Source organism: Corvus kubaryi, unplaced genomic scaffold (assembly GCF_017639235.1).
Source record: "Corvus kubaryi isolate FWS band 111438036 unplaced genomic scaffold, C.kubaryi_AGA036_p1.0 37383, whole genome shotgun sequence".
In the NCBI taxonomy this organism is placed as follows: Eukaryota; Metazoa; Chordata; class Aves; order Passeriformes; family Corvidae; genus Corvus; species Corvus kubaryi.
The window spans coordinates 213,034-227,725 of NW_024581125.1; the positions used below are offsets into that span (position 1 = coordinate 213,034).

General features: G+C 60.1%; 1 protein-coding gene across 1 annotated transcript in view; it reads right to left on the reverse strand.

The window, feature by feature from the left end:
- Window positions 1–6,804, reverse strand: part of COL18A1 (collagen type XVIII alpha 1 chain) — a 36,371-nt gene extending 29,567 nt beyond the window's left edge. The window contains exons 1-2 of the mRNA XM_042035255.1: window positions 6,700–6,804; window positions 6,168–6,235 (exon numbers count right to left, since the gene is read on the reverse strand). Of these exons, the coding sequence (XP_041891189.1) occupies window positions 6,168–6,235; window positions 6,700–6,710 (79 nt within the window). The 5' untranslated portion in view covers window positions 6,711–6,804. The remainder of the gene's footprint in view (window positions 1–6,167; window positions 6,236–6,699) is intronic.
- Window positions 6,805–14,692: the final 7,888 nt, after the last annotated feature.

Consider the following 14,692-nt stretch of genomic DNA (forward strand, 5'->3'; position numbering starts at 1 on the left):
CCATTCGAAGAATCTACAGTAAAAGCCAAAAATCACTGTCGTGCTGCTGCCACACGCCTCCCTGCACCCACAGTGCCAGGGGCTGGGGCTTCCTCCCACTCCCTGGTATCCGAGGGGACTTCGTGCCACCTGAAATCATCGCAGGTTTGTACTCCACCCCCTGCCACCCATCAGTGCCCTCCTGAGCCCCAGCTCCTCAGCAGGACAGGGCACTTCTCCAGTTCTGGAATCCGGGTGGGGAGATGCTGGCATCGCTGAGGTGTCCTGGGGCTCTGTGTCACCCACACGTCCTGGGTCCCCTGGATAAGGGTCCTGGCCCCTCTGGAAAGCATTTTGGGACCCCAGGGGAAGGACTAAGCTGTACAGATGCCTTCCCATCACGCCTCAAAGTGAACACCACCAGCTTATCTGAGGGGTCATCAAAAAGTTGCTGTTTATCCGAAAGTCAACAATCTCCAACTCCATTAAGTTACAGACTAACAAGGAGGGTGGAAAAGAATAAATTGGTTTGATTACTGTGTTTCCCAGAGGGAAGGCAGGTGGCTAACTTAGGGATTATAGACTCAGAGATAGCTTCAAGGACCCCTGGGCTGTGGGAGATTTCTGCCCGCGGTGACAGTGGGAGGAGCACGGGGATGGTGATGCTGGATTCCAGGTGCCCTGGCTCCTATCCCCACCCCGGGCTGTTTGAGCAGCCTCCCACAACCTGGGGAAGGGGTCAGAGGAACAGCCAGATCTTGCAGTCCCCAGGGGAGGAGGAAACCAGCAGACTGAGCTTGGGAATAAAATAAAAACACAATAAACCCCACTAATGACCAATTTCCATCTCAGAAAAGGGCTGGGAGGCGATGCCAAAAAAAAGGCAATAAAAATTCCACAAAAGCCACCTTTTTAAGACACGGGATGTTCCGGACCAGATGTTGCTTGCTGAGAAAGCCCCAGTGCCGGGGCCGCTGCTGCCAAACGGCACTGCCGGTCAGAGCCAGGAGCACAGCACGCCTCTGGAGCCCTGACCCTGGAGCAGCCCAGCCCACAGCCCTGGGGGTGTCGGTGTCCTGCTCCATCCCAGCACTCCTTAGGAGGCAAAAGCCATCCACCTTTGGCCGGTGGGAACCACCCCTTCATGATTAACCACGCTCATGCCTCGAGGGTGTGGAGGTTTTTGCCCTCGAGCCTGCTCCAGCTCTCCCTCTGTCTCTCCCAGTGGCTCCAAATCCATTTTAAGGCAATGCCAGACCCCTGTTAGCTGTACAAATTTCCAAACCGTTTTCTAACCCTGTTTAGCTCCTTGTGCTTCAATGATCTTTGGCAACGAGCTCCCTGGGCTAACCAAGTCCGTCACTAAAGTCACAGCTACCACGCACCTTCCTCTGCCCAGCAAGTCAGGGACTTGTTCCCAATCCCCAGGATTTAAGGGGATTTAGCACCAGCTGAAATCATTGCAGGTTTCCCCTGCACCACCTCCCACCCACCGGCAGGACAGGGCACATCCTCCCGAGGGCACTCCCCAGACATCGGTACCCAAGGGATGAGGAATGTGGCTGGAGGACGGGGGAGCCAGGGACAGCACCCCACAGCTGGCAGAGGGGAGACAGAGACATGGGGTGAGCTCATCCCTCCTGGAGCTTCACAGAACCGTGTGGGTGGGAAGGGACCTTAAAGCCATCCAGTGCCACCCCTGCCATGGGCAGGGACACCTTCCACTGTCCCAGGCTGCTCCAAGCCCCAGTGTCCAACCCAGCCTTGAACATTGCCAGGAATGAGGCAGCCACAGCTTCTCTCATCAAGCTGTACCTGTGCCACGACACCTTCGGAGGGAAGAATTTCTTTCTAATATCCAAGACACTGCCTCCAGGCTGCACGCTCAGTCAGAGAGATGCAGCACGCTCTTGGAAAGGATTCCTCTCCAGTGCTTTCCCAAATGTCAGCAGATACACCAGAAGAATTGTTAGAATGTTTTATTAATCCCATACCTCTGGGCTGCTGATACACATCGATACTTAATCCCAGATGTCCTCTTCAGCACTTTGAACTCTCTACTGAAATGCCAGAATTAATTCTTTTCTTGGTAAACTCTCAAGAGCTTGGGAAAAAAGGCAGCACACTTGCTGGGATTGTTATTCCAGGGCTTAGAGCATCATCCCTCACAGTCACGACAGGCCAGAGTGGTGCAGGAGAGACGCAGTGTCCCTGCCACAGAATGTGAGTTGGGCTGGAAGGGACCCTAAACCTCACCTTGTTCCACCCCCTTCCACTATCCCAGGCTGCTCCAAGCCCCAGTGTCCAACCTGGCCTTGGACACTGCCAGGGATCCAGGGGCACCCACAGCTGCTCTGGGCACCCTGTGCCAAGGCCTCACTGGGAAGAATTCCTTCCCAATATCCCATCCAACCTTCTCCCCTATCAGTGTGAAGCCATTTCCCCTTGTCCTGTCATTCCAGGCCCGTGTAAAAAGTCCCTCTCCCTCTTTTTAATCAGAGGACACAGCCTTGGATGAGTCCTCGCCCCCTGCTCCACATGCTCCCGCCTCCTTATAAAGCGGTGGTGACATCCCCCCCCAAGAGCAAAGCCAGTTTCCCAGCAGCACAGATTTTTCTGCTCAGGGATTTTTTAAGCCAGGCGATGACGCTTGAGGCAGGATTGCAAAATGTTTTCTGCGAGGGCTCGGATTTGCTGTTTAACAGCACCCAAGTCTTGTCGCCATAAACACTGGAAGAAGAGGTTAGTCCAGCTGCAGGCCAAAATAAATAGGGAGCAGTGTCACCAAGAGGCTGCTCTTCAGAGCAAAAAAACCCTGCTTCTCCAGAATATGGGAGTGTACGGGCAGGGTTTTCTAGCGGCCACAGGGAAGAGCAGCTCAGCTCTCCACCCCTCCAGGGACATGCAGCAGTGGGGAGGGAGCTCCCAGCCACTCATGGCCACCCTGGGCCAGCAGACACCACATGGAAACCTAAAACCAAGGCAAGAGCTTTGGGAGAATGGGTGCTGTGGATGGACCAAGTTCAGGTATGGATCTGGAGAAGTAATGGAAAAATTAGGATTCGGGCTCGAAAAGGTTGTGTGCTGCAATGGAAGCAGAGAAAACTGCCTGGGAGCACAGCCACTCTGCAGGAATACTCAGTCTCTTTTTAAACCTAATTTCCAGCCCCAAAGCACCACCCAAGCATGGCCACTTCCTCTCTGCTGCCACCTCCTCGGGACGGGCAGGAGGGATGGGATCCACCTGCCAGGGGTGACGGACCAGGAGCCCAGAGGTGCTGCAGGGAGATGCCGCAGCCTCGGCTCCTTCCAGCTACCGGCAGCCCTGGCCAGCTCCCCCTCCCCAGTGGCTCCCACGGCACAGATAAGGTTTTGTAAACAGCAGTCCTGCCAGCTGATAAGGAGGCAAAGAGCCTGAGGAGCTTCTGGAGCACAGCATCCTCTCCAGTTCCTCCAGCCCCTGCTGGGAACCTCGGCAGCTGACAGGTGCCAGCCCTGCCCGAGCCAAACCCCTGATGCCAAGTGCTGCCCACAGCCAATTCCCCCTAGCCTTTGGAAGAAATTCCTAAAATAATGCTAGGAAAGCTCTGATCCACCTGTCGAACCTCCCCAGGTGCCGATGCCAGAGCAGTTGTGTCACAGGCTGTAAATCGCTTTGCACAGCACCACGTTCTTGTGAGGAATCCCAGCTACAACCCGCTGGGGATGGAAATTAGCAGGAATGAGCCTCTTCACCTGCAGCTCCAGCACCTGCTGTCCACAACAGTGGAAGGAGGCAGCTTGAATTCCCAGGTGCTGCCTGCACCCTCAGCAGCAGGAGCACAGCAGAGAGCTGGGGCTGCTTTTGGGGCTCATCCCAGCCCCAAACTGACGCACAGAAATTCAGTGTGAGAGAAGATCACAGAATCACGGAATCATTACAGCTGGAAAAGACCTCCAAGATCACCAACTCCAACCACTAACCCAGCACAGCCAGTTCCACCACTAAACCATGTCCCCAAGTGCCACATCTACACATTTTTCAAACACTTCCAGGGATGATGATTCCATCACTTCCCTGGGCAGTCTGTTCCAATGCTTGGTCGCCTCTACCGCCAGATTGGGGTGGCCTGGGCAGCTGATCCCCCCTATCCAGGCATAGGTTTGCCCCCTGGGAATGGAGATTTCCCCAGTGTCTGACCCAGCCCCTGCTTGGGGGACACTCATAGCCCTACCTGTGATTCCCCCACGCTCCCCAGACCAGACCCACGGCAGCATCCCCACGTGATTCCTCATGGCTACGTGCCCCTCCCGAGGAATCCCAGTGATCCAGTGATAAGAGGCCAGCCCAGCTTGGGGCAGCTAAGCCCCCAAATTTGCAAGGCAGGCAGATAAACAGAAAGGTTATCTCCGTGCCAGGACAGCCTTCGGAGCAAACATTCCCCAGAAGCCATCACAAAGGCGGGCTGGCAGAACAGGCCCTGCAGTCCTTGGACATTGAACCAAGGGAAGCGGGGGAGAAGGAAAAAAGAAAAGAAGGAAAAAAAAGCCACACCAACCCGCTGAATTCCTTTAAAACCCGATCTGCAGCCTGCCTTTGGGAGACGGCCAAGTCAGCTGGGTGAGACGGGCACCTCCCTGCCAGCGGTGACCGGCGCCGGCCACGCTCCCCCGGCACTCATCCCCTCTGCACACCCTGGGAAACCTCCTGGGCCCCCCAGCGTGGCTGCTCAGAGCTGGGGGATGCACCTGCAGCTCAGCAAAGGGTCCTGGCCAGCTCTGAGGGCCCAAGGATGCTGATGGAGAGAGGGTGGGAAGGGCATGGATAACTCTGAGTACCCACTATTAAAGCAGCGCCCGGCCCACCCTCCAGCTCGGCTCGGCTGCACTGGACAGTCTCCAGGGACCTAAAATAGCCAATTCAGGATTTCACATGGGAACCATGTTCCCATCTCTGCAGATCTCCAAGGGGAGCTTTGTTCCCATGGTCCCTGGGGAGGCACCCACGCCATGGAAAGCAGCGTCATGAGTGCAGCCCGGGGCACTTGGAGAGCTTCTCCCAGTGTTCCCAAACGTGCTCTGGGAGTGCTGGGCATCCCCGCTGCCCCAGCCAGCCTCCTTCCCTCCACAGCTGACCCAGCTGCCCACGGAGCGGTGCCAGAGCTGTTCCTAGATGACACAGAGCCTTGTTCCAGTAAATAATCCACCTATTTCACGGCCGACTTCCAGCTTGCCTGTACCTGGGGATGCCACAAACAGAAACGCCGTGTCCAGCCTGTGACTGTGACGGCAGAGAGGGACATAAGCGATGCTTCACACCATGCTGGCACAAGCCAAAGACAGCCTGACCACTACCCCAGAGAAAATCCACCCTGCCCTGGTTTTCGGATCGTCACTTGCAGCTCAGCTGCTTTGGCAGTTGGGGTTCCTGGGATCTGAGTCGGGGCTCCCTGTGTCAGCCGTGGCTGTTCCCGCCTCCGGGGGCTGGGCACGCATCCAGAGACCGGCTGCAAGGGGAGGAGGGCTTTCAGGGAGCAGGAAGCTTCCCTGTCGGGGAGGTAAAGTTCACCAGAAAAGCAGGCAGTGGGAGAACCGGCTCGTGTGCCTCGTGGGGAAAGAAGGGCTGGAAAGCTGAGTCAGCACTGAATTCCCCTCTCCCGGAGCACCAGCAGCTTGAGAAGTGGGATGTGACAGGGAGCCCCGAAGGCAGGGAAAAGCTCAGAAGGGTGAGGGAGGTGTTGCATACCCAGGGCACCGGCTCGAGGCTCCCGACCACTCACAACACTTCCCAGGACATGGAGCCGCAGGAGGGCTTGTGGAGAAACCGCTAACGCCTGGAGCACGGCCACTTTGGGGCAGCGCCATCCCGCCTGTCCCACAGCCAGCACGGACCTGACAAACCGCTCTCCTCCCAGGGAACTGCAGCCAGGGATTTCCCCTGCATCCCCGGCCGCTGATGGGATGGAGCACACGGGAGCCCCCCGCGCTCGGCAGCCACGAGGGATGCGGCCTTTGAAGGGATCACCCCCAGCTTCGGGAACCACGGCTGGGCGCAGCACTTGGCCCGAGGGGAGACTCCAGCCCTCATTCCTGCTGAGGAGAGCCTCCCAGGCGATGGGGGACTTCAGGACAGGGAGGAGGCATGGGACCCCGGGCACGGCGACAGAAACCCCCCTCCCCAGCATCCCGCAGCATCCCGTGCACGTTACCCGGCTCCTGGGAAGCGGCGGGGACCAGCAGGACAAAGAGCCCGAGCAGCAGCCGCGGCAGGGGGCACCTGCGGGAAGGGAAGGGGAGAGAGAGGTCACCCCCCCTCCTGCCGAACGCGAGGCGGCCCCCGGCCCCACCCCGAGGTCCTCCCGCGGTCACAGCGGGGACCCCCAGCCCCGGCGGCTCCAGGATCCCGGTACCCCCAGCCCCGGCGGCTCCGGCGTCCCGGTGCCCTCGTGTCCCGGGGCACCGGGCTTCCCGCGCTGCCCGTGCCCCCACACCGGCGGCTTCTCGGTCCCGGTGCCCACCTTCCCCGGTGTCCCCGCGGTGCCGGTGCCCCTGGGGTCCCGCCACGGTTACACCGAGGACCCGCCGCCCCCGCGGCTCCAGGGTCCCGGTGCCTCCCCTCCACGGCGGCTCCAGAGTCCCGGCGCCGCCTCTCCACGGCAGCTCCGTGCTTCCCGCACTACCTGTGCCCCCCCACCCCCGGCGGCTCCAGCGGCCCGGTCCCCCCACGGCCCCGGCGCTCACCCCGTGCGCATGGTGCCCGCTCGGTGCCCGCAGCGCAGAGCGGCTCAGCTCGGCTCAGCTCGGCTCGGCTCGGAGCGGCGGGATCGGCACGGCCCGGGGGGCGGGGAGGGGAGGGGAGGGGCGGCAGGGCCGGCCCGCCCCGGGCGCGTGAGCCGGGGCCGGGGCTCAGCCCGCCCCCAGCCCCCGGGGCCGGGGCTCTCACGGCCGTCGGTGTCCTGCAGCCAGGAGGGGGTCAGGGACACCTCTCGGGGACGGGCGAGCGGGAGGGGCACAGCTCTGCTCCCCGAGGAGCATCCCTCCCGAGGAGCATCCCTCCCGAGGAGCATCCCGCCTCTGCCCGGGGCGCCGGGGAGCACCCTCACCCCCAAAGGGCACCCCCAGGACCTGCCTTGGCACCTCCTGCTCCACCGAGCCCGTGGGCTTCGGCTCGCAGGCCAGGTCTGGTCTTGAAGGAGAGAGTGAATCAGCGAGCTGAGCTCATTGCCTCTCCAAGCACTTATCCGAGCCCCGGGGGCACGGAGCAGGGCTGGGCGCTTCCAGCACGGCACCTGATGCTCTCCTTTTCTGGCCCTTCGCTCGCCCTCACTGTGTGCGTGGGGCTCGGGAAGCCCACGCCCCCGCCTCCCTCATCGTGCCACGAACCCAGCCCAGCCCGGCAGGGTGGGGAGCAGGGGGGCTCCTGGGCACCCTCCCGGGGCAGCCCTTGCTGCGGGCTGCAGCGCCAGAGCCAGGGCAGCAGTGCCCCTCACCTCACCCTGCCCGTGCCGCGAAAGGGGTTAAAAAGTGCTGCCCACTTTCACTCCTACCCGTACCCCAGCTTTCATCTTCCTCCAGCCCCAGGATTATCCCAGCAGGATAATCCCCAGAAACCTGCTGCCACACCTTGCTTTGTCTTCCGCAGCATTTTAGTGCCCCGCGGCAGCAAAGAGCTTCTGAAATCCAAGCCCTGGAAACTTCGAGGGGATGTAGAAGTGATTCACTAATGATGGCAGAGGCGTGTTTAGTCTGAGGCAGGGTTTGGATCTAGCAGGATAAACCACAACATCCAGCTGCTCGGCTCCGCGCTCGCACACGGGCACGCTATCGCTCTCCGAATTTTGGCTGTAAATCTTTCACCGGCGCCAAAGGCAGGCAGCCCCTCAGCACAACCCCGGTCTGGGGGCCATGAATACACACCGAAGCCGCCTCTTGTTTGGCTGCAGAATGATTTCACGTGGTCAGGACTCTTAAATTTATGCTTTCCCAGCTGGATGCTGAGTGATTTACCGCCCCTTTCTTCTCCCGCAGCTGGATTCCTTCTCTCCAGGTAGAGGCTGGAGTACCTGAGCTGCACAAAAGGCAACACGTGGCAGCCTTGAGTCACCGGGCTGCCCTTCTGCGCAGGGATTTTGGAGCGGTGGATGGGGCTGCAGGGCCTGAACTGCGTGGAGCGAGGGGGAGGAGAGTCCTGGGGCAAGGATGGTGCTTGGAAAAAAAACTCCTCGAAAATGGAGAAGGATCCTGCCTGATAGCAGAGGCCTGTTCAAAGTGACCTGGCTTTATATGGGCCGGATCAGAGCGGGTGGATAAGTGCTCCAGTGGGGCGGGAGAGCCTGTGGGCAGCTCTGGGAAGGCTCCACGGGGGAATTCTGGCCCTTCCAATGTTATCAGCGCTGCAGGAGCTGGGAGGCGCAAACACTCAGGGCGACACCGACAGCCCGGCTGGACCTTCCCACACACGGAGCACAGGGATGTTATCGCTGCTGCAGGTGAATGTGGAGCAGGATTACATCCCACACTTCCTCCTCGCTGCACCTCCGGACTCTGCCTGGCCCGGCTGCGCTTGTTCAAGCGCATCACCCTCTGCCACCCTCCTGTCTCGCCTGTGTCTCAGCCCTGGTGCTGTCCCCACTGCCACAGCAGGGCCATGGTGTCCCCCAGTGGACCTCCATGCAAAGCCTGACACCAGGGCAGTTTCCCATTGTAAAATCTCCTCCTGCTGAGCTTTAAAGTCCGAGAGCCACGCAGGACAGATAATGAGGCTCATCTTTTCCCAAGCAAACAAACACTACCCGCCGCGGGAGGGGGGACACCCACGCTGCCAATGGAGGCAGCTCTTTCGAAAGCCGACCAAATGGAAACCAGCGGTGCTCCCATGGTGGCTCTGCAGCTCACAGCCCAGACTTCCCAAGCCCCAGCCAAAAAGGCTCTCCTACCCTGCAGGCTCCCAGCTCCAGCAAAGCTCTGGCATTTTTCATCTCTGCGTGGCTCCTCCAGCGTCCCGCTGTCCCCCCACCCCTGCGCCTGGCTCCCACCTGCACCCCGCGGCCGGTGGTCCCACGCTGCTGGGTGGCCCCGGACAGGGGCACCCCGGTGCAGGGACAGAGGGGCTGCCCCAGCTCCCAGCACACAGCCCCTGCCAGCTCAGCGGCCGCCAAAAATGTCACCCTGGCAACCCTGCGGGACACTGGCCTGGTTTTCCCTCTTTCGGGCAGAGAGGAGGGGTTGGAAACTCCGTCTGCTGCGGCCCAGGCGCGTCCCCGGCAGTGGCTCCGGGGCTGGCATGCATGGCCGGGGCCCAGGTGCCCCCCCGGCCCCGGCGGGACGGCTGGCCCGGCGCTGGGAGGGCGGCGGGTCCCCAGGCGCCGGCGGCCCCGGGAGCCGTGACCCGGGAGCCGTGGGAGCGGCGGGGGTGCCAGCGGGCACCCGGGCTGTCACCAGGGCCCAGAAACGCGGCTTGTGCGCGGCTGCCTCCGGAGCCTCCGGTGACCCGCTTAGTCCCGCTGCCACCACGCCGAGCCAGGAGCCTGGGGAGCAGTGGGGGACAGAGGAACTGGGTCAGGGGGGCAGTAAAAGACAAGAAGGCGGAGGACAGTATTTGGCGGAGGACAGTATTTGGCGGGTGTCCCTGCAGAAAAACAAAGGCCGAAGCAGGCAGAGGGAGCAGAAAACCACCGACAGGCAGGGCTGTCCCATCTGGGCCAATCCCCAAGGGGAGGCTGTGGCTGGTGCTGCCACTTTGATGTGCCATTTGTCCGTGCTAAAGCCACTTCCTCCTGGGGCAGCCTCCGGCTGGGAGTGCTTGGGACCACTGGGAGCAGCTGGTTTTGCATCTTGCTGCCACATCTGTTGCTCTGGCTCAGAAGTCTGTGTCTGCTGATGGCCCAGGACCTGCCAGCATGTCCTCAGGAAAGGGCAGCACCATGCCCTGCCTTCAGCTGACACGTCTGGCGAGGATGTGGCAAGGGATGACGTGAAAGCCATCCCTCCTTTCCAGAGGTGAAGCACGCACGGCCACAAAGGTGGGCGTTTGGGAAGGACTCAGGGAGAACAGGCAGGGAGTGGGAACAATTGGAAATCCAGATAATCCCCCAGTGAGGAAAGTTGGCAGGCACAAGGGCTTGGCTGAGTCGGGAGCACGTTACCTGCCCGTGTAGGCGGGGGATGAGCTCAGCCTGGGGTGCCGGGGGCTGGGAGCAGGGCAGCACCACGCCTGGCCCCGGCAGCCAGAGCTGCTGGATGTGTTAGCGGGGGGCTGTAGAGAGCACGAGGTGTTCCAGGGGCGGCTGGAGACCTGGCTGGCAGCAGAAACACTCCGGGATCTGGAGCCCACCCGCACCCCACCCATGGACGCGAGGAGGATGGGATGGGGCAGCACGGATTGCTGAGGCCCAGCAGGGAGGCGAGCGGGGCCAGGGAAGCACCACACCGTCACCTCCTGGCGCAGCAGGGGCAGGACAGGTTCCAGGTGGCACAGCCTACAGCCCTGAGCCCTGCCCACAGAGCTGCTGGGCCGGGGACCCCAGCCCTGGCCACATCCCGGAGCCGCTCCCGTGGAGAGCTCCCATCTGGCAGATCATGAGGGGACAGAGCTGGCCCGGCGCGCTCCCAAGCTGGACATCGTCAGTGTAATAGCCGAGAGAGAAGGGCAAGTGAGAGCTCTGCGCAGCCAGCAGAGACACGGCCCCTCACGCAGCAGAGGCACAGCTGGGAGCTCACCCCTACACACAGTGACCTCCTGCCCGCCGAAGGGTGAGGGGGACCAAAGGAGGGACCCCCCTTCCTTTCCCAGAACTGCCGTGCCGGCAGGGACAGAGCCCGCCCCAGCTCCCCGGTTCACACGCATCTTCCCTGCCCTCTGCCCGCACCCCTGGGCAGTGCCTGTTCCCTCCCACGCAGCCCTCCCAGCGCACAGGGCACCTGGGATGTCCGGGCAGCCCCCTCCCTCCCGACTTTCTCCGTGACTCATCCACTCCAGAGGAAAACCAATACTTCAGCACACACCAGAGAAAGGACCGGGAGAAGCATTCCATGGGAAAGGGGACGCGGCGGATGCTTCTCGCATGCCTCATCCCAGCGGCTCGCCCTCGGGTCCCTGCCTCTCGGCTGGCTGTGGGAAATGGCACTTGTTTCCCTTCCCGCTCGGCAGTCACGGGCCAGCACTGCAGCAGGAGGAGGGCAGAGCTCTGCAGCCACCTCAGACCTCGGGGCATCCACACCCCAGGTGCGGGGTGCAGGTTTGGTTCCCCCAAAGCTTCCGAGGGATCCGTTGGAGCTGGGGTGGGGAGCACCTGCAGCAATGGAGAGGATGGAGATGCCCCATCCCACTTCTCATCCTGCCCCAAACCCCCGTCCCTCTGCAGGGCTGGGGCTCGCTGGGAACGAGAGCTGCTCCAAACTCAGGAAGGTTGGGAGAGCTCCCGAAGCCTTCTGTGATGCCTGAGTTGCTCATGCAAGGGAGGAGTCCTTCTCCTCCCACACTAGAACACCCTGGCTGCCAGCTCCAGCCCCTCCACATCCTTCCTGTGGCCAGTGGGGGCTACCCACAGCCTCCAGCTCCTGGCTGGGATGGGTTTCCCAGGATCACCCTCCTTTCCATGGACGGTGCCCCTGCCACCTTCCTGTTTTCCCCCCAAAGTGCAGTTCAATTCAATTCAAATCAAATCATCACCGACTGCCTTCCCTGCTGGGTGTGAGCCGGGGCCAGCAGCCACAAAGCAGGGAAACGCATCTGGATTCCTGCTTCCCCTCACCAGCCCTTTCAGAGGGACCACTTGAAAAGCAGTTCACTCTTAACTGGAAAAAACATGCTCCTCCTCCTCCCTGCATTGGCAGACAGGTGCTTGCTCAAGGGAGAGCACTGAAATCCAGCCAGGCACGACAAGGGGTCCAGGAGGGAGTAACGGGGCTGAGCCCAGGCCGTCACCTGGGGGACAGCCCTGAAAGCGTCCCTGTCACCTTGGCAGGCACAGCGCTGACGTGGCTGTCTCTGGCCTCACAGGGAGCTGCATGTGGACAGGACATAGGCTGCAGTGCAGGTGGTGGCTGCATGAGGATGAGGGAGCAGCAGTGCCCCGGGGATGCTGTGCGTGGTGGAACACACCTGTGCTTTCCCCGTGTGCAGGTAACACAGAGGAAACAGCCCCGAAATGGAAGGTCCGGGCATGTTCCTGCTGCTTCCTTGGGGACTGGCCCAGCAGCCTTGAGGCTGTCACCTCTTCTCTCCCAGGCTGCACTCGGCACCTCCTCTGCAGAGGAATGGTCAAGTTTGACTCATCTGGGGAAAAAAAAAAAAAAGAGAAAAAGAGAAATCAATGTCCTTTGCTCCAGCAAGACTCAAAATAGGAGCTGGTTCCTCCCTGGGAAAAGGAAATTCCCAGCTCCCCACTGAGGACTGGACTGCTCCAGACTGCTCAGCAGCTGGATGAGGTTCTGGCCCTGTTCCCCGTGCCAGGATGCACAGGCTCCCTTCTGGGGAGGGGGAATGGCCCCAAGGAAGGATTGCTCCTCTGAGGATCCCCACACTCGAGGGGGATCACCTAGGACAGGACCTGACCATGTTCCTGCTGACCATCAGCGTCCCCATCCTGGTGTTGGCCACTTCCAAGCTGTCCAGGACATTTAGCTTGTCTATCCAGGATAACCCCACCAGGATTTCTGTTCCAATTTAAGAGCCCTTCCCACCCTGAGGGAAAAGAATGGGTGGCAGTGGGAATGCCCCCAGGGAAAGCCCTGTCACTGTGTCCATCCCACCGCTGTGCACCTATCCCACCTCCCAGTCCCTGCAGAAGACTGGCCGAGCTGGTCACCACCGGTTTGAGCACGTTTGGTAGGACAAGCCTCCAGCTTGCTCCTAGTCCTCTTGCTTCTCTATTTATATCTGACTTGATGTGTTTTTTCAGCTTTCCTGTTCTTCTGGGAGATCTTCAACTCCTCAGCATCACTTTTCCCTGGACTCCCCCTTCTTTCCCATCAGCTGTGTGGGCGCTTTACAGGACTGCCCTATTTGCTCTTTACTCCGTGTTTTACTCAGACTCTTAATTTTTTTTTTTTTTCTGGGATTGGCCTGGTTTGTTGCTTTGTTTTTTTTTTTTTTTTTAAGCATTTCCTCATTTTCAGAGCAGATCCAGAACAGCACCTTTTCCTCGTGGTTCTCAGACTCTTTCTGGGGGAATGGCACCATGTACTGCATTCAGAAGTTTTATCCTTATGTCTTATTCCCCAACACTTCAGTCTGCAAGCTGACATGTCCTCTTATTACAGCCTCCTCTAAAATCCCTGAGTAGCTGGTTTAGGTATCTGGTGTTAGTGTGGGAGCACATTTAGGTTTGCCCTTGCTCTGTTGTCCAGGCAAAGAATCATGGAATCCTAAAATTCCAGCGTGGTTTGGGTTGGAAGGGGCATTTAAACACCATCTCATGGCCAGGGACACCTTCCACTAGACCAGGTTGCTCAGAGGCCCGTCCACCCTGACCTTGAATGTTCCCAGGGTCGGAGCATCCACCATCTCCCCGGGCAAGCTGTGCCAGTGTTCCACCAGCCTCATCCTAAAAAAATGCTGCCTTCTATCTGACCTAGATGGACGCTGCTTTAGTCACGCACCGGCTGCTCTGCTGGCACTGCAGGAGGTCGGATTTGCCTCCCATACTTATTGCAGTTGTGCTGTTTGTTTTCCTGCCGGCACGTTCCGAGGTGAACGTGAGGTGCATTTCCCACCTCAGTCCCACCATGCCCTCTCCCCCAGCCGCCTGCTGCTGCTTTAAATCCCCTTTGTCACCGCAGTGGTCAGTGCCCTGTGCGAGTCCCTTGCATCCCAAGATGTGCTACAAGTCCAGCCACAGCTAAACACCCCCTCCCTGACCCACTGTCTCATCCCCACCCCGAAATTCCAGCTCTCCAGGTGTTCCCTGGCTCTCACCCCTGGGAACGGTGGGGTTTTCCTGGGCACCAGTGTCTGGATGTAGCTGCTGGGTCACCTCTGATGCTCACACGGTGTGGCACCAGCAGCCTCTGTGCTGTAGTCGGATCATCTCTCTGGAGGTGCGTGAAGCCAGGGAGCATCAGGACATCCTCGTGTGCTTGCCTGTGGCACACAAAGCCCCTGTCCCCAGGCACCGCTTCCCCCGAGAGCCTGACCTGCTGCCTAACCCCGCTGATGAGCAAACCGGGCCATTTTCTCCCAGCACTTGCAAGCTGCCTTTGGCTCGCCTTCACTTGCTCAGCAACCGCCCCCCGAACAGGTCAGCACTTTCTTCACAGCAAAGCTATGCGAAGAATTTCTCTCCTAAGGCAGCTGGACCCTTTCCAAAGAAGGAGAACTGCCAAATTCCCACCCCCCAGCCCCCAGCAGCGAAACAAGGTGCAAATTTGGCCCCCGGAGGCTTTCTGCTTGCTTCCACTTCTGCCCTTGCTGTCTGCTGGAGGTGGGGAGGAAGGGGCCCTCTCCACTCCCCTCCCGTGCCTGGGTTGTGTCCCAGGGAAAGGGCTGGTTCTTTCCCAGAGGGAACTTGAGGTGTCAGAGCTCTCCCCAAATGCGGCAGGTAGAAGGCCCGGGTGTGGGTTTGCAGCTCCCTGTGCTCCCCTCGTGGTGCCTGCTGGGCAGTGGGCACCTCTCTGCCCCCGCCGTGCTCCAGAGGGCTGGGGACTCTTGGGCAGTTGCCTCCCGTGATTTATTTATTATTTCATCTCCAATTGCTTCTCCATACTTCCTGCTATTTACGAGCATGGCTGTTGC